At 47.7% G+C, this 21,825-nt stretch overlaps 2 protein-coding genes across 3 annotated transcripts in view; both read left to right on the forward strand.

Annotated features, from left to right (window-relative positions):
* The window catches only part of atp13a2 (ATPase cation transporting 13A2), a 30,306-nt gene extending 16,065 nt beyond the window's left edge, over nucleotides 1-14,241 (forward strand). For both annotated transcript variants that reach the window (XM_035382084.1, XM_035382085.1), the window contains exons 13-29: nucleotides 200-310; nucleotides 1,456-1,502; nucleotides 2,631-2,819; nucleotides 4,255-4,461; nucleotides 7,189-7,302; nucleotides 7,528-7,684; nucleotides 8,035-8,146; nucleotides 8,348-8,472; nucleotides 8,792-8,955; nucleotides 9,370-9,462; nucleotides 9,862-9,941; nucleotides 10,456-10,608; nucleotides 10,959-11,055; nucleotides 11,618-11,841; nucleotides 12,309-12,460; nucleotides 12,972-13,144; nucleotides 13,836-14,241. In XM_035382084.1, the coding sequence (XP_035237975.1) occupies nucleotides 200-310; nucleotides 1,456-1,502; nucleotides 2,631-2,819; nucleotides 4,255-4,461; nucleotides 7,189-7,302; nucleotides 7,528-7,684; nucleotides 8,035-8,146; nucleotides 8,348-8,472; nucleotides 8,792-8,955; nucleotides 9,370-9,462; nucleotides 9,862-9,941; nucleotides 10,456-10,608; nucleotides 10,959-11,055; nucleotides 11,618-11,841; nucleotides 12,309-12,460; nucleotides 12,972-13,144; nucleotides 13,836-13,997 (2,360 nt within the window). In that variant the 3' untranslated portion in view covers nucleotides 13,998-14,241. The remainder of the gene's footprint in view (nucleotides 1-199; nucleotides 311-1,455; nucleotides 1,503-2,630; nucleotides 2,820-4,254; nucleotides 4,462-7,188; nucleotides 7,303-7,527; nucleotides 7,685-8,034; nucleotides 8,147-8,347; nucleotides 8,473-8,791; nucleotides 8,956-9,369; nucleotides 9,463-9,861; nucleotides 9,942-10,455; nucleotides 10,609-10,958; nucleotides 11,056-11,617; nucleotides 11,842-12,308; nucleotides 12,461-12,971; nucleotides 13,145-13,835) is intronic.
* LOC118207902 (microfibrillar-associated protein 2-like) lies at nucleotides 14,241-20,791 on the forward strand. Its single transcript, XM_035382086.1, has 9 exons — nucleotides 14,241-14,451; nucleotides 16,270-16,393; nucleotides 17,208-17,273; nucleotides 17,550-17,579; nucleotides 17,786-17,857; nucleotides 17,957-17,998; nucleotides 18,121-18,208; nucleotides 18,930-19,003; nucleotides 19,677-20,791. The coding sequence occupies exons 1-9, from the start codon at nucleotides 14,266-14,268 to the stop codon at nucleotides 19,778-19,780; spliced, it is 786 nt and encodes a 261-aa protein (XP_035237977.1). The 5' UTR covers nucleotides 14,241-14,265; the 3' UTR covers nucleotides 19,781-20,791.
* The last annotated feature ends 1,034 nt before the right edge of the window (nucleotides 20,792-21,825 follow it).

Here is a 21,825-nt window from a genome sequence, read left to right on the forward strand (position 1 = left end):
TGTTACTGGGGCTCTGTTGAGAAATGAGGGACAGTCTACCCTTAACCAGGTCGTGACATTGTAATGTCATTTGTACGTTACGGTTTGGAAGGAATGAATGCACTCATTCATGTGACCGTGTGTCATGTGACCGTGTGTCATGTGACTCTGTGGCCTGGTCATGCCCTGTTCACATGATCCGTGCGTGTTTGTCTTCCAGGGTTTTTCACCGCCAAAGGAGACCTGATCAGCTCCATCCTCTACCCGCAGCCCCTCGACTTCCGCTTCTATCGAGACGCTATAAAGTTCCTGCTGATCCTGGGGATCGTAGGTATGCCTGACCGCACCTGGGTCTCCCTACGTGTCTGTTAGGATGGCCAGACGTCCGGTTTTTCGACCGGAACGTCTGGATTCCGACCGAAATGTCCGGTTGTCAAATTATTTGCACGTGTCCGGTTTCTGATCCCAACTGGACGATATGATGTCCGGCCCGTGTAATTGATGGAAAAAATCCACAGGTAGTTCGTAAAAAAATTTGCGTCAGTGACTCCCTGATCCAACATTAGGTTCCTTGTTTCTGAGGTGATAATGCCCCCCACCCCCCTTTCCCCCCTCCCCCCCTTGGTCCTACTGCACCCAGTTTTGTTCACAGTTTCGCTCCCAGCTGTGCATGTTGTCCGGTTCTGACCCACTCTAAAACCCCAGCCCTAGTCTGTGTTCACCTGGGCAGTGCAGGTGTCTGAAGCTTCCAGCCACGTCCCTTTGCCTCGGGGGCATCCCCTAGTCTTCAGGCTCCCGTTGCGCTCCTGTCAGCGTGTAAATACTGTTTGCTTGTCCTTTCCATTGACGTAGCCTCTCGTTTCTGCATGAGGACACAACGGCCCTGTTTACACTTGGTTTTAAAAATGCGTTTCGGAGATCCGAACACAAGTGGACGGCCGAGACACATCGCCGTTCACGCCTGCGTCTATCGTGCGTCTCCAAGGTGTCCAGCTGACCTCTCGTGCTCAGATTTCGTTACTGCCTACGTCACTTCCGCTAGAAGGTCTAAAGTCTGTCGCCAGATTTGTTTATTTGGCTATTCCAACTGTTGAGATGGGCAGGACAAAGTCATTTGCGACTTGCAAAAGAGCGCAGGACAAGACGAAAAATTGCATCGATGATGTATTTTCCTGTTAGGTCCTTGTCGGGGACGCATCAGGACGCATTAGTGTTTACACTACAAAAGATATGTGGTCAAATGCGTCCCAGACCCCCTCGGCAAGTGGTCTGAGTGATCGGATCACAATGGGTCTTGGTGGTCGTTTCACTTGTATTTAGCGCTGTCCACTTGTGATCCGATCGCCCAAGACTCATTTTAAAACCCGAGTGTAAACAGGGTCAACGCCCCGCCTCTCCTCTTTCTGTTCCCCGCTCATTCCTCGTTCGCGTTCCAGCCAGATATCGGAATATTAATTTGTGTCTTTTGATTCGCAGCGTTGGCTGGCACTGTGTACAGCATCGTGATCCTGAGCAGGACTGCGGTGAGTGTCTTACCGTTGATGATGCGGCCGATGCTGCAGTAAATGCATGTGGGATGCATCCTACTGATTACCAACTCTTTACACAGCATTTACACTGCATCCATTTATACAGCTGGATGTATACTGAAGAAATGCAGGTTTAAATACCTTACTCAAGGGCACAGTGGCAGTGTACCTGTGACCTTTAGGTTACAATACATTACATTACAGGCATTTTAGAAGGCGCTCTTATCCAGAGCGACTTACACAACTTTTTTACGTAGGTGCAACGACAGTGTCTTACCTGGGAATCGACCCTGTTACCTTTAGGTTGCAAGACCCATTGTACTGCACTATCACTTCTGTTCTTCACATCATACTCATTCAAGCATGAAGTACGCCCTATTGCGTAAGAGTAGCTCGTCTATGCAAAGGGCCATGCGAAGCTCACCAAACTGAAGGTGGTATGCAAAGCCATCGTGCGTGTTACATTACATTACATTACATTCATTTAGCAGACGCTTTTATCCAAAGCGACGTACAGCATGTCGTCATACTTCATGGGTTGTGGAACTGATTCAATGACCCGCCAGATTTTGCCATAGGAAGTAAATCTACCCTTTTAACTTGTTTTTTTTTTCAAGTGAAAAGGCCTGCTTTTAACTTGCACTTAACTTCCTTTGTGGCTGTGTTAAACAGCTCTCTGCATATATAGTCTTATACCGCTGAACTCACTGGTTAAGTGTTCTTGGTTCCACTTGTCTGAACAGTTTATACAATTTAAAACTGTTTACACTGTTCACGCTGAACACTCGGACACGCCCACAGCGGCAGCATCACTGGTAGTGCATTTCAAAGGCGGTAAGGTAAGGTTTACTTCCTGGAAAGCATGCTCCTGAATATAGTCAACAAAACCCTCGGACATTAGCATATCATCCTGGGATTTTAAGTAGACTACATTTATAGAAAATGTTGCCTACTTAACAACTTTCAACTATCCAGTGCACTCAGCAACTGCACTCAGTAGTACGCAAGTGTGCTGATTGGGACACGGCCTGTCTCTCTGACACGAGCAGATCGTCACAGCGAGCATTTTGTGCGAAAACGAGGTCTGAACTCTCGGATCTGTGCGTCGATGCCGTTTCCCAGACCACCCTGAAGGAGCTGGTGATCCGGTCGGTGGACGTCGTGACCATAGTGGTGCCGCCCGCGCTGCCCGCGGCCATAACGACGGGCACCATCTACGCCCAGAGTCGGCTGAAGAGGGACGGCATCTTCTGCATCAGCCCGCCACGCATCAACATTGCCGGGAAGATCTCCCTCTTCTGTTTCGACAAGGTACTGCGGGCTCGAACCCCCGACCGAGGGGCCCTTTCTGCATGTTCTCCCCGTGTCCGCGTGGGTTTTCCTCCGGGTACTCTGCTGGTTTCCTCCCGCAGTCCAAAGACATGCAGGTCAGGCTAGTTAGGAGACTCAGAATTGCCCGTAGGTATGAGTGTGTGAGTGAATAGTGTGTGTGTGTGTGTGTGGGTGCCTTGCGATTGATTGGCCCACCTGTCCAGGGTGTATTCCTGCTCTCTTGCCCAATGCATGCTGGGATCGGCTCAAGCACTGCCACATGACCCTGACCAGGAATGAGCGGGTTAGTTAACAGATGGATGGACTGTACCGGGTGGCGGTGTACAGTAGCTTAATGGCTAAGGACACTGGGCCTGTATCTCCAAGGCTGTAGAGCAGGAATCAGCAACTCGTGGTCCTCGAGGGCCGAGAACTGCTGGTTTTCCACCCTCCCTTTGCCTGGGAGTCAGGTGTGAAGACAGTCTGGCCCATCAGTGGCACTAATTACCCGGGAGAAAAGAAAACCAGGGCTGGATTTGGATTTGAGGGCCAGAGTTGATGATCCCTGCTGTAGAGTCAGCTCACTGGTGGAACGCTGCCATTGCGTCCAAGACACCTGAACTGGAGGTGCCTCAGGAAGGATCTAGCTGTCTCGACGGGTTTGTATGTAAAAAGAATGTAAACGCTGTAAGTCGCTCTGGATTGAGAGTTATCTCTTCAGTGCCGTAAATGTACAATGCAAATGGCCCCAAGGTGGGGGCAAATTGCTGAAAACTTTGAAAATGTTTGCATTTTCACTGCTTGAAGGGCCAGTTGTCCAACCTAATTTACTTCAAGTACTTTAAACTCTCTCCTGTTTTGTCTTCAGTTTTTATTGGCCATATGATTGTTTTTCCAGCTGTCAGGCTCAATTTCGGTTGTTTTCGGGGTTTTTTTTTTAGGTTTTTCCTGGCATGAACAGTGTCCTTGGTGCTCCCTGTCTTTGGGCTAGTGCTCGTGGTCGAATGTCGGGTCGTCCCACGTCATTCACGTTAAATTTCTTCCCATTTTTCTGCTTCAGTGCCCGTAAACTTTGCTTTAGTACACATCAGAGATTTCTCTATGCGGGAAAAACCCTGAATTTAGAGTGCATGTGCTGTAAGTCAGGGCTGCCCAACGCTGTTCCTGGAGACCTACCGTCCTGTAGGCTTTCACTTCCAACCCTAACAAAGCCACACCTCAATGAACAGCTGGAGATCTCCACTGAGCTGCTAGCAGAGTCAGGTGTGCCGAATTGGGGTTGAAATGTAATCCTACAGTTCTGTAGATCTCCAGGAACAGGGTTGGGCAGTCCTGCTGTAAGCTGATTGTTCTCTCTCTCTCTCTCTCTCTCTCTCTCTCCGTCTCTCTCTCCCTCCCTCCCTCTCTCCCTGTCGGCCTTTGACTCCGCCCTCAGACAGGCACTCTGACGGAGGAGGGCCTGGACGTGTGGGGGGTCATGGAGGGCAGCGGGGCGGGGTTTGGGGAGCTGGTGCCCGACCCTCGCCTGTTGCCCCCCGGGCCCGTGCTCTCTGCCCTGGCCTGCTGCCACACCGTGGCCCTGCTGGGGGAGCAGCTCCTGGGGGACCCCCTGGAGCTCAAGATGATCGAATCCACTGGCTGGGTGAGTCGCCCCCACGGGCTTCCCGCCAAAATTCTGCCTGGTCTTCTATTAGGAAAGAAGGATGAGATCACACAGTTTATGGTTCAGGTCTATTCAAGTGCCATTGAAACCACACGAATGTCTAGTACAGGGGTCCTTGGTCTTATCCACAAATGGCCAGTCTGGGTACAGGGTTTCTTTAGTTTTTTTTTTTTCAACCAAGCAGTTACACAGCTGATTCTACTTAGCAAGGTCCTTAGCTAAGACTCTAGATGTTGATTAGTAGAATCAGGTGTGTTACTGCTTGGCTGGAAAAAATATCTGCACACACACTGGCCTTTTCTGGGTAAGATTGAGGACCTGTGGTCTAGTAGCACAAAGATTAAACTTAAACATGTACACCAATTGCAGAATAATGACCTGATCAGACATACGCTACATGGTCAAAAGTATGTGGACACCCGAACATCACACCCATATGTGCCTGTTGAACATCTCATTCCAAAACCATGCACATTCATGCTATGCTACGCGCTTCAGCACTCTGCGGTCCCGTTCTGTGAGCTTGTGTGGCCTACTGCTTCACGGCTGAGCTGTTGTTGCTCCTAGACATTTCCATTTCACAATAACAGCTCTTACAGTTGACCGGGGCAGCTGTAGCAGGGCAGAAATTTGAGAAACTGACTTGTTGGAAAGGTGGCATCCTATGACAACGCCACGTCGAAAGTCACTGAGCTCTTCAGTACCACCCAATTCTACTGCCAATGTTTGTCTATGGAGATTGCAGGGCTGTATGCTTGATGTTATGCACCTGTTAGCAATGAGTGTGGCTGAAGTAGCCAAACCCACTACTTAGAAGGGCTGTCCACATACTTCTGGCCATATCTTGTACATGCGTGTCAGAATTGAGCAAGTCTAAATTTTACAGGGAGCAAATGGGTAATTGCTCAGTTTCTTAACTGTAAAGACAGCAGCTTCTCTCACGGGATGGCCTTGAAGGTAAATATTGACTTCTCCCAGATTAAGAGAACAGTAAACTCCCGCTCCACCGCCTCTGGCGTGGGCGATGCACCCGAATTATCTGACTCCCTCATTTAAACAGTGAGGTCCATTTCTAATCCATTACATTATATATTACATTACAGGCATTTGGCAGACGCTCTTATCCAGAGCGACGTACAACAAAGTGTATGACCATAACCAGGAACAAGTATGACGAAACCCCTAGAGAGAAGTACCGGTCCAAGTGCAGGGAACAACCGCATAGTTCAACTTGGACCCTGAAGGTTAAACACTAACACTAACACAACGAGAACGGCAACAACGCAGTCTATGGAAAAAATACAAGCAGTAGTTAAGACAGTTAATGCACCTAAGTCACCTACGAAACAGCTGCCTAGTTACAACCCTAAGCTTACAGTCATTTACAGGGGGGTAGGGAGGGATGGGGAGAGGTGCAATCCATGGTGGGGTCTGGTCAATCCAGATTGACAACCTCGCAAAGTGCCAACTTTTAAGCGGATACAGTGACATTTACACGGTGTCCATATTTGGACTCTGTGCAAGCTCGGACTACCTCCCTCACCACACGTGATTGATTCCAAACAAGAATTGACTCCCCTTAAATACTGTAACGGTCTGCTGTCTGTTGCCTGTTAAGTACTTTTCATGTAATTCTGAAAGAATGACATTGATTAAACAAATTTGTCTTTTTTTTATAATTTCCTTTTTGTTTCCGCTATGTTCATGCGTATGCCAATGAAATCGTGAAAAAAAATGGCATTCCATACCGTAACCAGTGGAATCTAATAATTTGGTCATAAGCCTTTTTGAAGATGGGGTTTGCGAATGAATTCATTCTTGCATATTCGCATTTTTATTTTCCGTCAGCTGCCACTCTTATTTGAATTTTTACCGGTTTATCTGGCGCCTCCTGTATCCACCGGAGGGGAGGTTGGTTACGCGGAAGTTTTGTTTGTTTAAACATTTGCATGACGTGCTCGGTAAACAGGAACACTCACACTTGCTTTGGCTCACTAGTCTGGCTTTGATGTTCCAGAGCTGTGCGGCATGTCAGCCCTGTGGTCTGGGCTGATGACTTATTTTCCGCTGACTGTTTCTTCAGGCTTAGCAAGAGAGGAGCCGGAGAGCCTGGGGGAGGGGGGAAGGGGGGGTGGGGTGGCGTAGGTGGGTTTGGGGTTAACAAGTGAACCACGATAGATATTTCAGGTTGAGTTCTGTCAGTGGAACAAGGTGATATAAGAGGAAATTTTATTTGAAAATGGGGGGGGGGGACAAAACAAGCTTTTTAGTTTGTATGTGAATTATGAGCCAAGATAGGCCGAATAGTCTTTTATTGGTAAACTGTGAGTCTGGATAGACTGAATCATCTCTTGTAAGTGAATGGCAGGCCTAGGTAGACTGAATAGTCTCTTGTAGGGAGAAATTGTGAGCCTGGGGTGAATAGTCTGTTGTCTGTGAATTGTGAGCCAAGATTAAGTGAATAGTCTGTTGTAGGTGAATTGTGAGCGTAGGGTGAATAATCTCTTGTAGGTTGATTGTGAGCGTAGGGTGAATAATCTCTTGTAGGTGAATTGTGAGCGTAGGGTGAATAATCTCTTGTAGGTGAATTGTGAGCGTAGGGTGAATAATCTCTTGTAGGTGAATTGTGAGCGTAGGGTGAATAATCTCTTGTAGGTGAATTGTGAGCATAGGGTGAATAGTCTCTCATGTTGTTCTGTTCCACAGGTGCTGGAGGAGCCCGGCGCCGGGGAGAAGGAGGAGAAGGACGGGGAGTTTGGGAGCGCCCAGGTGCTGGCGGTAATGCGGCCTCCTCCCCCTGAGCTCCAGCCCCAGGGCATCGTGAGTAGCGCTCCGGGCTTGGGCCGGAATGGGGATCTGGGGCAGAAAGAGGATCTCGGGAGGGTGTCGGTGTGGGAATGAGCGGCGCGCGGTGACAGCTGAAGTGTAATGACATGGGCTGGTCGTATTTGAAGAGCATAATCTTGTTTTCTTTTGCCACGCTTACTGTGTCTCCTTCCCCGCGCCTCTTGTGCGTTTTTTTTCTTTTTTTTTCTTTTCTTCCAGGTCATCCGCGAGCCCGTGGCCATCGTGCGGCGCTTCCCCTTCTCCTCCGCCCTGCAGAGGATGTGCGTGGTGGCCGTGGACCCCGGGGGCCGCAACACTCGCGTCTTCCTGAAGGGGGCGCCAGAGATGGTGGCCAGCCTCTGCCTGAAAGAGAGTGGTGAGAAAATTAAGAGGGACAGAGATAAGGCGGGGGTGGGGGAATCAGGGTCAGTTTTTGTAAAAAGAAAGATGGAATTTTGTGGAGATTTGATATTCTCATTTATTTTATCTTCATTTTATTTTACCTGTATTTAACCAGGTAGGCCAGCTTGAGAGCTTGTTGCCTTGGGATAAGGTCAGGAATTGTTGTTGCTGGGCAAATTGGTTTTTTTCCCAGTAAAATAGCTACCTCTGAGTGCTTTTTTTCCCTCTCTCTCTCTCTCTCTCTCTCTCTCCCATCTCTCCCCCTGTCTCTCTCTCTCTCTCTCTGTCTCTCTCTCTCTCTCCTCTCCCCTCTCCCTCTCTCAGTGCCTGCTCAGTTCTCAGACACGCTGCGTCACTTTGCCAGCGAGGGATTCAGGGTGCTCGCCCTGGCCTGCAAAACGCTCGACGGACAGACGGACATAAGCACTGTGGAGAGGTGAGTCAGGGCTGCAGACCTCCAGAACCATTTCCATGACACCCTGCCACCCCCACCTTACCAAAAAACAATGCCCGTGCCCCTCCAATCCTTCTACATTCGTTGAAACAGTCAAACAGTCATATAGCTATGATATAACTGGTGTTTCTTTTTTTTTTTTGGTCACTCTGATGCCATGTGCACTTCTGGTGGTGTCCACAGGAGGGCACTGGAGAGCCAGCTGCAGTTCCTAGGCCTCCTGGTGATGAAGAATCTGGTGAAGCCTGAGAGTGCTGATGTCATCAGCACACTGAGACAGGCCCAGCTGCGCACTGTCATGGTCACTGGTGAGAGGGGGGAGGGGGGAGTGTGCCCGGGGAGGAGGATAGAAGGGAGGAGGGAGTTTTAGGTCACGCACACCAACACACACACACACACACACACACAAACGCGCATGCACATGCACACATAGGCACACAGACACAGGCACACACACACGCATACATAGGCACACAGACACATACACACACACGTGCTAGCACACACACACACACACACACACACACCACAGAACATAGCCTACTTCCTCATAGCAAATCATTTATGTCTGAAATAAACACAAATTTCTGTTCCCCAATGCCCACCCCCCCATGCCCCCCCTCCCAGGAGACAACATTCTCACGGCTGTGAACGTGGCCAGAGGCTGCGGGATGGTCCGGAAGGACGAGCAGGTGTTTTTCGTGAACGCGTCGCCCCCTACTGCCCAGTCGCCGCCGTCGCTGCAGTTTCGCCGGGCAGCTGTGGACAGCGATGTCGACGCCATTACACAGGTAGCTGTGCTTTACCTGCGCACTGGCACAGGTTATTACTACTATGTGAATGACTTTCTCACACAGGCAGCTGCGTGTCACACATGTACAGACACAGAGTACTGCTGCTGATGTCCCTGTGCTCAGTGCTGTATTTCCTGTGTATGGGTTTATGTGTACTACTGATGGCCTTACATGGATTACCCCACCACTGATATTCTCACAAGCGAAAATGTTTCTGCTCTCACAGACCATATTCCTCTGTAATGCTGTTTGTGATGAACTGATATGGATTGATAAAGTTTTATTGGTGTGATTTCTGTTGACGTGTAGTATTTATTACTGAATCACTGTAGGCGGCAGTGTTAAATCGGTGTAACCCCCAATCCCCCCCCCCCCCCCCCCCCCCCCCCCCCGCCCCGTTCTGATCCCCAGGGTCTGTACCAGGGCAGTGTCTACTATCACCTGGCTATCAATGGGCAGTCCTTCTCCGCACTGTGTGAGCACTTCCCAGAGTACCTGCCCAAGGTAACCTTCACACGGACACAACGCTCCACTCAGTCTGCATCACATTCAGCCTCCTGAAAAGAGAGAAGCAACTCAGACCCTGTTATAACGTGCATACTGAAGCCTAAAGGACAGTGGGGTTGCCAAAAACAACAGACATACAAACATCAAGGGTTTCAGCATCAAGGGTTCTTGACTGTGCTTGTAATCAGAAACGAGCACTGATGCATTGTGGGACACATGCCTCTTGACTGTGCTTATAATCAGAAATGAGCAGTGATGCATTGTGGAACATATGGCCTCTTGACTGTGATTATAATCAGAAATGAGGTGTGATGCATTGTGGGACATATGCCTCTGCATTGTACTTACAATCAGAAATGAGGAGTGGTGCATGATGGGATGTGCTGTTCACTGCAGGTGCTGATGAGAGGTACTGTGTACGCTCGAATGGCTCCGGACCAGAAGACTCAGCTGGTGAAAGCGCTGCAGAAACTCAAGTGAGAGAGAGAAGGAGGGGAGAAAACAAGGGAGGGGGAGAGGAGGTATAGAAATGGAATGGAGAGCAAAGAGAGGGAGGTAAAGAGATGTGGAAGGGGAGAAAACACAGCGAGATGCAGGAAAAATATAGGGGCGAAAGGGGAACGTAAACCCATGGAACATAACACCGGAGCAGAAACTTAGTTCATTTAATGGGCCTACTTTATAAAAATATATGTATTTCCAGTGATGTCATGTGAAGTGAGATTAACCCTTTAAGGTGTATTATCAGAAGTATGTGATTAGAGTGTTCTTAAATGAACATTCTAATGCTGATGTCACAATCACTACTTGTGACTGAAAGCTATGGAGCTCTAGAACACTGAGTTAGAATGTTGGGGAAAAAAAACCCTACTCTTCAAAGGAAATTAAATCTGGTTCAATCCAGTTAGAACTGTGTAAGATATGAAAGAAAGGAGTTAAATAGGTAAACCACGGTTCTCACGATTCTCCCCTGGCCCCGCCCCTCTCCAGTTACCGCGTGGGGATGTGCGGCGACGGGGCCAATGACTGCGGGGCGCTGAGGGCGGCGGACGTGGGCGTGTCCCTCTCCGAGGCGGAGGCGTCCGTGGCTTCGCCCTTCACCTCGAAGTCCGACAACATCACCTGCGTGCCCCTGCTGATTCGGCAAGGACCCCCCCCCCCTTTTCTCATCGCCTCTCCCTGTGTCTTCCCTCAGTTTTCCAGAATGTTCTGTCCAAGAGCAGACCCAGGGGCAGTCAGCTTCATTGGCGTCACACAAACAGAGTGCTGGCTATCAGTGCGAAGCGGCTCTGTGTCCAGCAGGACAGGGTCCAAACCGCATTCGCTATTATAACCATGTCTTTAGTATAAGGGCTGCAGCTGAATGGCTGCCTAGGATCAAGCAGACTGTCTTCTGCGGGATGGTGAAATGCAGTTTTGATGCACGTGGCTTTCTGGGGAAAAAAATAAGGCAAATCAATGACAGGAATGAGCAGAGTGTCTGTCTTTCCCAGGGAGGGGAGGTGTTCGCTGGTGACCTCGTTCAGCCTCTTCAAGTACATGGCGCTGTACAGCCTGATCCAGTTCTCCTCGGTGCTCATCCTCTACACCGTGAGTGTCCCGCGTCGCTCGGACCGGTGCCCTCACCGCCTGCTGACGGGCACGGCGAATAAACGTGAACTCGCTTGCAGACCTGGGGCAAATACGTGTTTGTTTTGGATATAAAATACTTTTCTATCTGTTTTGGATTCAAATACTTTTCTGTGCTCTGTTGATCTTGCCTGGTGTAATTGAGCCCTGCCAATATGAACAGAAGGCGGGGTTTGCACCTTTTGAGAGTGTTTCATTGGTTCCAATACGCCAGACAAGATCAGTAAGGCGTAGAAAAGTATTTGAATCCAAAAGAAATATGTATTTGACCCAGGTCTGCTCACTTGTATTGCTTATTAAGATTGTTTTTTTTGACAGTGCTGTGTAATCTAAATTTGTGTAATCTAGCACAGTGTGCTACTTGATCTATTGTAATTATGTCTTAATAACTGCGTGCACGTTTTTTGTGGTGACAAACAGATTTCCCTGTCCGGGTTAATGAAATTAATCGATCAGTCAGTCAATCAGTCAATCGACCGATTGATCAATCTCTCAGATTCTTTTTTGCGTCCTTTCGTTGCAGGAAAAGACGAACCTGGGGGACCTGCAGTTCCTGTTCTTCGACCTGGCGCTGGTGACGTCCCTGGCCATCGTGATGGGGCGGGGGGGGCCCAGTAAAGAGCTGCACCCCCAGCGCCCCCCCTGCAGCCTGTTCTCCCTGTCCGTGCTGGCCAGCCTCCTGCTGCACACGGCCCTGCTGGTCCTGGGACAGGTGGCGGCCCTCCTGATCACCAAATCACAGGACTGGTGAGCGGGCGGGACCGTCTGCTGCCGGGGGGGGTGGGGGGGTGTCTCATCATTTTATTTATTTAATTCATCTTAGTTCTTTTACTTATTTAATTTATTTATCTGCTACTGGTTTATGGCGTTTCACTTGTTTATTGTGTCTATCATACCTTGTAATGTCCTTCTAAGATGCATATAAGCTTGTTTTTTGTCCTTCATTTTATGTTAAGCCCTTTGAATTGCATCTTATGCATGAATTGTGGTTTATAAATAAAGTTTAATTCAGTTTGATTGATTCTGATTGGGAGAAAATGTTCCGGTTTGACCCTCCTGTCATCCTTTGCTCCTCCAATAGGGTGATGAACAGGAGGATCTGTGGGGGAGGGGCTTGGGCTCCGTTGGGGCGGGGCTTGGGCTAGGGAGGTTTTCTTATTGGAAGAAAATGTCCTCTGTTTAACTCCCCCTGTCATCCTATGCTCCTCTGATAGGTTTGTGCCTCTCAATTCGACGGTGGCGGGACCGGCTAACCTGCCTAACCTGGAGGACACGGGGGTGTTCGCTGTTTCGGGCTTCCAGTACATCATCATGGCCATAGTGATGACCAAAGGCCACCCTTTCAAAAAGCCCCTCTACGCCAACGGTGAGAGTGTGCTTGAGTGCACACGCTTCAAAACTTGACGTGCTCACTGACTCGCACGCACGCACGCACTCACTAACTCACTCACTCACTCACTCACTCACTCACTCAGGCACTCTCACATTCACTCACTCAGACAGACACTTACTCACTCACACTCAGTCACTCACTCACTGAGACACTCACTCAAACACTCACTCACTCACACACTCACCCACTGACTCACTCACTCACACACACACACACACACACGCACTCACTCACTCACGCACTCACTCGCTCACTCACATACCCACTCACTCAGGCACTCACTCACTCACACTCAGTCATACACTCACCCACTGACTCACTCACACACTCACCCACTGACTCACTCACACACACGTTTAGCAGGCAGAAAGATTCTCCACCAGGGGGAGCCAGTAGCACTCCCGGTGCTTTGTGTCCTTGTTCCATACGTAAGTAAGCCCGTCTGGTCTAACTGGGCTGCACGGTGTGTCCCTGTGTTGCGCAGTGCTGTTTCTCTGCGTGCTGCTGGCCCTGTGCGGGATCATGTGCTGGCTGGTGCTGTACCCCGCGTCCTTCCTGCGCAGGGTCCTGCAGCTCTGTGACATCACCGACATGAACTACAAGCTGCTGCTGGTGGCCCTGGCGGCGCTCAACTTCTTCACCTGCTACCTGCTGGAGGTAGGAACGACTGCTGGGGGGGGGATTCGGGAACGACTGCTGGGGGGGGGGGACGTCTGCTGGGGGTGGGTGGGGGGGGGGGACTTCTGCTGGGGGTGGGTGGGTGGGTGGATGGGGAACGTTTGCTGGGGGTGGGGTGGGTGGGAGGGTGGGTGGATGGGGAACGACTGCTGGGGGGGGGAAGGTCTGCTGGGGGTGGGGTGGGTAGGTGGGGGGGATGTCTGCTGGGGGGATGGGGGGGGCGACTGCTGGGGTCGGGGTGGGGGTGGCGGTGAACATTTTTGGCATGTTAGGGCGAAAAATTCAATTTTTTTTGTTTCAACACTGCAGTGATGATTTCAACGATGTATAGTGCATTGTTTTGAATTGGACTGCTAAATGATTGCAGTTGTGCACCTAGTCAGTAAGACCCTTAAATACTCACGTATCGGTTTTGGAAAGCGGATATCGTAGGAGATGGTTGTCCATGTACAGTATGGTACTACAACAACGATTCTTATAGTGTTGGTATGCTCCATTTGTTAACAAACCACAAAGATTTCACATTTGAAGCATTGCGCGTGTTGCTGAATGACCACTACGTGCTTTGTAACCCTCGGATGAATGAAATGTGTCACGGAGAAGGATCTTAGGTCCACCCACAGTTTCCGTCCATCTCATTTTTGCCTCACCTGTCTCCCCCCCCCCGCAGGCGCTGATTGACAACGGAATGTTGAACTGCCTCCGGAATCTGAAGGGGCAGCGGGAGTCGAAGAAGCAGTACAAGCGACTGGATGCCTTGCTGTGCGAGAGCCCGAACTGGCCCCCGCTGGACCAGCTGCTGCCCTCGCAGCAGAGCAGCCTCTGGCCCTAGCATCACCTGCACAGACCTCCATTTTAGAGTATTATGAGTGCCACATCTCTCGTGAAGAGGAGCCCGTTGCCAGGGCAATAGGATTGCCGAAAATTTCGGTCTGTTACTAACCTCTGTGCCACAGTACCGGATGACAAGACAGTTTTTTTTTATTTTATGATTTCTACTTCTGGAAGACCATTGGAAAACTATTTTAAGGACCTTGCATTTCTGCAAACATCTGTAATAAAGCCTTATTAAAATACACTCTTGTCCCGAGTTTTGTCGAATGATGTGCGGCCCCTTGAGTATGCCCGGTCGGTGGACGCTTGGACCTACTGGAACAAGGCAGGCGGGGGGTAGAATACTGGGGCGGAGCGACACATTGTCGCGGTGTGTCAATCGGTGTTGCGCACAGAGGTCCTGTAGTTCCGAAAATCGGCCGGGAGGGAACCAGGATTTGTATGCGCAGAAGGTAACGCTGAAAAATTATTATAGACTGGTCGGTTGATTTTGCCGGCGAGAACTGGAGAAGGTCGTCTGAGAAAAGTATTGTGATTTTCCCATTACTTTTAGGTGTCAAGGAATATTTGTTAAAGCCGGGTTGTGTGAGTAGGCTACTGCGACATGTTTAGTTAAGTGATGCCAATTTGTTTCAGTGAGAGTGACTTACAAAATTTGGATTGCCAGTAGGAAGATGCTTATTGACTTTAGATTCATATTTTGTGTAACAGAAAACTTCTCATTAGCATATATTCGGTATTAAGTTTATAGTCCCTATTAACGCTATTTTGGGTGTATTTTAATTTGTGCGTTAACGCGTTTTTTTGTTGTGAAGACTCAGACGTTTCCCAAGTTTATCAGTAACGGACTTTTCTTTGAGCTGCTTTTACTTTCTTTATTCAGCCTAGACAGATGATGAGAGTACGACTTTATGTTTTGGTATCATTTAAAAAGAGGGGGGTGGTGGGTGGAATACTGCTCAAGCAATGACGATGTAACTGAGTGGATGTCGCGAGCAACTGGAAGAGAGTGAAAGAAGTTGAGAGGGTTTGGGAAATGTTCGGAGATCCATATTTTTGCGCTACATCACGTAGCGTGTATGCTACGTGATGTTCCATTGTGTCTGAGTAGCCTATTTGAAATGGGAAAAACGTTTTTTCATCACTTGAACTTTATTTCATCTTTTGGGGGGGTGGGGGGGGCTTTGTTCTACAGTCCCCTAGCAGTGGAGGAGGGGGTAGTTAGGGTTGGGGGGGGGGGGGGGGCGGGGGTTTAATAGTTCCCAGATGTGTGCTGTGAAAATATGGTCTCTTATAGCCCGTGCGATGCACTCGAGGAATGTCTGGGTATATGCATCGAGAGGCGCTCTTTGACACACATTTAACTGGAACACGCCGAAAATGACTCGAAGAAAATAAACTTGCATGCCTGGTCAATATAGCAGCTAATATGCCACAATCCGGGAAAACTTAATAAATGGGGGCGTCTCTGTGACTCGTTAGCTTTTTAATAGCTAATTAATAGGCTACACGATACTTTGTGTGGTGCATGGGAATTAAACTTCTGCATTGCGGAAATTAAGTAGGCTTACGCTTTTAGTACGGTGCGAATGAACTAAAACATTGTGATCATGTGTTTGTAATTACTCCTACCAAGCGCTTTATTTAGTTCTGTGCACAGGCTGTCTTTTTCCATGAGCAAATCTCTAATCTCGTGGCTCATTTGAGCCATTTCAAACATGAGATGTCTAGGTTTTGCATCTGTCTAACTAACACATAAGGTTTTGCAATCCGCCCCCAACCCCCCTTCATCTTTTCATCCCCCTTGCCTGTGATGTGTGTTAATGCTGCTATTAACTCACTGACTCAGCCTAGCAAAACCTCATACTTGTGGGGTAAGTGGATGCGGGCTTTATGGTTTCCTTCTTGGAATTGATGCCTTCCTCTCCCCATTTATTTCCAAATAGGAGACTCCTATTTCTGCAACAGGAGGAGGGGACAAAAACGGAGGGGTTTGTTGAGGGAGACAAACGTGCCACTGTCCTTGTGCTGCTAGGGTTTCCTTTTTTTAAATGAGTGCTGTAAGTCAGGGGAGGCTGAGGGGGGTCAGAGTGGGATCAAGTAAGGGGAAAGAAGGAAATTGAAGTAGATCTAAGGTTAAAGGGGGACCGGCACGGCTTGTCCCAAAAAAACAAAAAAAAAAACAAAACAAAACAAACAAAAAAAAAAACGAATGCTGTTTTCGCAATCCTTGCTCACAAGGTCTCCTTGGTTAACTTCTGTGCTCGCAGGAAGGGCTGTTTTCGTTTGACTCGCTCTCGCCCCCGTCCCAGAGGTCCCTCGGTACCAGGGGCCCGTCTGCCTCCACAGGAGCAACCATGAGGGCCGGCTGCCTGCTTCTGCTGTCCGTGCCCGGTCAGTATGGCTACACAAGCACACTGCACGCTGCGCGTGAACAGCGAGAGGACTTGGGGGGGGGGAATGGATTCGTTGTCATTCATTTGTTCTCGTGTTGTTCCTGTTTCCTGGTGCTTGCTTTCTGCGATACCAAAATGAAATTGCATTTAAGATCCCTAAGAGTGAGGAATCTGGCTGTCAACTGGACCTCTACTGTAGCCAGGGGCAGCATAAGGTGGATAGGTGGGGGGGGGGGGGGGGGGGGTGGGTTAGGACAATTCCAAGGGGCCTGACTGACTAGGGGTCCTCAAAAAGTATTAGGACAGGATTGTCAGGGGTGATGGGGCCCCCAATGTGAGGCCTTTTCATGGGGGTGCCCCCTGATCGTTGCCCTTCAGTATCATGTGGCCTTGGCCTTGAAGGTCACAATACAACCGAGAAGATGTGCGTCACAAAGAGTGAAATTCCCACATTGACGAGTTGGATAGGTCCTCAGAAAACTTATGCCTAGAAAATAAAAATGAAAAAGTAATTAAATAGAAAGAGATAACATTTGTACTGCATGTTTACAGGCTGGCAGGCAGCAGCATAGTATAATGACAACTTGAAAGGTTGCAGGTTTGATTCCCAACTTAGGACACAGCTGTTGCACCCTTGAGCAACGCACTTAACCTGAATTGCTTCAGTATATATCCAGCTGCATGAATGGATGCAGTGCCTGCAATGTAATGTAACGGCAGACAGAGGGAGAAGTCCTAAACGCAGAGAGAGAGGAAGCAATAACTGTCCCTCAGCGTAGCGCCATTGTGTGGATGTGCTTTGTCCCCCACAGTTCTACTCTTTGCACAACAGCTTGACGTTACAGAGGATTATGGCCCCCAACAGCCCATTTCCTGGGGTGAGTCTTAAAAGGAATCGTCTGCTTAACACACGACATACTGGAAAAATCAGTCACTGACACAAGCTCTAGAGTGCATGTATTTGGTCACAGCACTGCGGCCAATGTGGCTGTTCCCAAGTGCATCCCACTGTGTTCTTGCACCTTTTAATCCTACGTTCGTGTGCATATCTGTCCTTAAATCAGTATGTTTACAGGCAGTTTCTCAAACAGATTTGAAACCTTTTTTTTCAATTCTGTTAATCCAGACAAATTTTTCCTTCTTTCAATTCACAGAGAATTATGTTTCTGAAATTCAATTTCCTGGTAAGTGTGTGTGTCTGTGTCTATATGCATGTGCATGCATGTGTGTTTTTTAAAAGCTATGTTTTAGACTGTTTTCAAACCAGCCATAGTCTTTCCTGCAGTTACAATTTTTTCGGTATACTTAACTCTCATTTTAAAATATGTTTTATAAACATAATTACGCAACAGTAAAGCTCACACTTGTCCTTATCTCTTGGCCTCTCCAGATATTCCTGAGCTGGACTCTTCTTCCCAACAGCAAGTCATTTTAGAACCCGAAGCCGGCCCTTCTCCTACGGGTATGGGCGTGCCCTGTTCAGTAACATATTTTTATTTTTCATTTTTAAGATGACCTCAAGAAAAAGAAAGAATTCATGTCTGTGTGTTTCGGGTTTCAGAGATGGAGTTTCAAACGGAACCAACTGAGCCCGGACCCTTTGGTAAGGAAGAGATTGGCCAGAAAAAGTTTGCATGTGCGCACTGATACATTTAGCTGGACATGTGCATGAAACTGAGGTCCTGAATAGTATTCCTCATTTATTTATTTTTTGTTGTTGCGCAGATTGTCGAGAGGAGCAGTACCCCTGTACCAGACTTTACTCTGTCCATAAGCCCTGCAGACAATGCCTGAAGAGTCTTTGCTTCTACAGGTAAGACTGTAAATCAGGCCTCCAAACCCCTGGCACCAAGGCCATTGTGTGGACTACCACATTTTTTTATTTTACAACTGTTTTCTTGTGTGTGGGCACGCGTGTGTGTGCGTGTCTGTGCACTTATATGGGTTTTTGTGTTAGTGTGTGTGTGTGTCTGTATACTTGTATGTGTTTTTGTGTGAGTGTGTGTGTGTCTGTGACTGTGCACTTGTATGGGTTTTTGTGTTAGTGTGTGTGTGTGTCTGTATACTTGTATGTGTTTTTGTGTGAGTGTGTGTGTCTGTGACTGTGCACTTGTATTGGTTTGTGTGTGTGTGTGTGTGTGTGTGTGTGTCTGTGACTGTGTACTTGTATGGGTATTTGTGCGAGTGTGTTCGTGTGTGTGCGTGCTTGATGTGTGCGTGTCTATGTCAAATAAAAACCCATGTGGTAACAATGACCGGCTGGCAAGAGTATAGCATTGCACCCAACAACACTTCCAAGCCTCTCAAAGTGATGTTGTACATGCAAGACTAAACAGCAACGTGGTGCGTAAGAGCACCAGCCTGAGGCTGATAATAATTGGCATAATTCCTGAGCGTTCATAATGGTGGGACAAAAAGAGGCTTCAGAGCAAACCTCTCTTTAGTCCTATCACCGATACTTTCAGTTACATTTTCCTTTTTCACCTTTTATGCAATATTCACACAAATACCCCTTTATGTCTCTGTCTGTTCAGCCTACGCAGGGTGTACGTGGTGAACAAGGAGGTGTGTGTGAGAACGGTGTGTGCACACGAGGAACTGCTTAGAGGTGAGGACTCCAGACTCGATCCTGGGAACACCGTGTGCATGCTGGTTTTTGTTACTTGCAGCCAATTAAGGTCTTAAGAATGAAGTTTTTTCACAGTTTGTTCCCCCCATAAACTTACCACTATGCAAGTTTGGCTCATTATCATTGGCTTTATGTTTGAATTCTTCATTATCCACCAAATGGTGTTTTAACGGTCAGGTGCCTACGCTTTCACCAATTAGGAACCTGTTGATTCACCTCGGTCTTTAATTTCAGTTAAAAATGTAAAAAGTCAGTAAAAAAAAAAAAGTACCTATTTTTATGTGACCGTTTGCAATATAGCACAATATGTAACAATACCACAAAAAAGTCCCATAATTTGGCTTAAGAGGGGAAATGATCTCTCCAGAACCAAAAATGAATAGCTTGTTAAAAAAGTTCTGGGATTCCAATTGTGGTTGGAACGAAAACCCAGTGTACACAGGGGTTCCCCAGGACTGAGTTTGGGAACCACAAATACCATTCATCCAATTCCTTCACCTTTATGCATTTACCAGCTCGCACAGTCCTGGATATTGCAAGTGTGCGCACATGTACAGTTTAGATTTCAATGCTGTACAAAACTCTTCTAAAATCCTGTAATGTATTATATAATGTTTACATATATTTATTGTTCACTGTGTTGTCTCTCCAGCTGACCTGTGTCGTGACCAGTTCTCCCGGTGTGGCGTGGTCGCCTTGACTGGCCAGTGCGGCATTATGGGTAGGAGCTGCCTGAAGAGCTGCAGAAGCTGTTAAAAGGCTGCTGGAGGTAGAGAGAGAGAGAGACAGATGAGCTTGGATACTTCCGGAAACTCCAGCATCAGAACCCGCTTCCTTAACCCCCCCACCTCTGCAATTCTACTCCCCTCAACTGAGACCCCCCCCCCCCCCCCCATATATCTCCATCTTGTTTCTCTCCACTTCTCCACCTTCCACCCACAAATCTATAGAAATACAAATATATATATATATATTACTTTCATGCCTTAAAATGTATATTTTAGTGACAGCATGTCACTGACATTAAGCAGCAGTCGTTCAGATCCACATGAACTGCTGTATTTAATCTTAGCTGTTTTGATAATGGAAATGTACTGTATGAATGGATTTATCTTCATGCTGTATTTTTTTTTTTTTACTAACCTGTCATTCCTAAGCCAATGCAATGGTGAAAAATTACTCCCATGCTGGTTTCTCTAAAGCCACTGCAGTTCATCAATGATTACCATCAAACTGAAGCCAGGAAAGCCACATGCACTGGGGCTGGTATAGCCAAGCAGTCAAGAGTTAAGACCTGGATAAACCTGTACAGCCATCAGCCAGTGTAAACATTTGCAAAAAAAACTGCACAATGTAGTAAAGAATAGAATATTGATAATATATTTTATTGAGCCAGAATCTTTTATCTCATGTTATGCTATGTTTACAAACACATCCCTTTGTAAATATTTTATAACTTATCAGCAGAGAACTGTTGAGCTTAAATCACAATAGCAGAGATGGAGACTGTGCTCTCAATGCTAGGAATAAGGCACTGGACATGTGGTCAGTATATGAATCTTCTGTGCTGGCTTGCACAGATTTATCCTTTTTTGAGGCTTACGATGATCTGGCTCAGTGCTTTGCTGTGCACAGAATGACAGTGAATAAATTTCAGAGGCTATAAATACTTTATGAAGATAAACCACAAACTTACTGTAATCTACACGAACCGTTTTGTCAGATTTTTTTTTATTTTTTACCACAAATAAAGTCTTGCCAACAACATTTGTGCATTTGAATGAGGCTGTGTTACTTGGAACTGGATCATTCCGCTTCACTGAAGCGTAACCGAAGGAGAAGACAGAAACGGTGATGGGAAGAGACAGTGCAGGTGGCGAAGCTGTGTTCTTCAGCCAGAACAGACGGAACCAATCCGCTCACCTGGAAGTAGCAGCAGTGACGAAGACTCCGTAGGTGAAGAGCAGGCCTGGCAGGGGAGAGGGGGGGCGATGGGATCTCAAACTGAAATCCTGGAGGACCGCTGTGCCTGCTGCCTTTCCGGTGTGTTACTGCACTTAGGTGCTTAATATAAACCATTGTGATTGGCTAAAGAGGCCTTTTTGCTTGCTGCCAGCAAGATCTTTAGGAGGTAGGTATCATCGTTACTTAGCCCGTCAGGGATATGTCCAAGATAGAGGGATATGAATGTTGTACTGATACTAAAACCCATGGTTTTTGAGATGATTGTTCCTACTTCCTTCCAGAAAGTCTGACTAGAGGGACAAAACCAGAAAACATGAGCATGATCAACCATGATTTCTCCACATCCCCTCCAGCAGCAAGGCTGTGCGCCAAAAAATACTTTTTACTTGTGAAATTTCCCCCTGATGACTTGATTGAAAATGTGCAGGTTTATATAGAAATGCACATACTGAATCAGTGCACATCGGGGGACGTGGTTGGCGGGGGAAAAAATGAATGAATCAGTGCTCTCTGTGGAAATGTTCTAGAAATACAAGACTTTTCAGACTGACCCAGTAAAGTGAGGTAAAATTAGAGCGAGCTGGAGAGAAACAGAAAATGCATCTGGTTTTTCCACACCTGGCACAGTATCGCCGGATATGCAGTGGCACAGAGCTGTTCTATTCTTTGCATCTGGGGGAAATGCACTTCACATACAGTACCACAGGTTTACTCAGGTTCACAGACTCGTCTTCAACCAATTCATTTACAGCTGCAGTCCACTCATTTGTGATCCTGCAGAGCCGTGAACGCATGCAACTTTGTTCACCAAAATGCCATTTGCAATCATTCACATT

The sequence above is a fragment of the Anguilla anguilla genome, chromosome 11, assembly GCF_013347855.1.
Source record: "Anguilla anguilla isolate fAngAng1 chromosome 11, fAngAng1.pri, whole genome shotgun sequence".
Taxonomy (NCBI): domain Eukaryota; kingdom Metazoa; phylum Chordata; class Actinopteri; order Anguilliformes; family Anguillidae; genus Anguilla; species Anguilla anguilla.

What these genes read in the sequence shown, in the direction of transcription:
- LOC118207902 (XM_035382086.1), top strand. Translation starts at nt 14,266, where the DNA reads ATGATGTGCGGCCCCTTGAGTATGCCCGGTCGGTGGACGCTTGGACCT. An exon ending in TTCTGAAATTCAATTTCCTG is followed by an intron (nt 17,580 to 17,785) that starts GTAAGTGTGTGT and finishes TGGCCTCTCCAG; the next exon opens with ATATTCCTGAGCTGGACTCT. An exon ending in AGCCGGCCCTTCTCCTACGG is followed by an intron (nt 17,858 to 17,956) that starts GTATGGGCGTGC and finishes TTCGGGTTTCAG; the next exon opens with AGATGGAGTTTCAAACGGAA.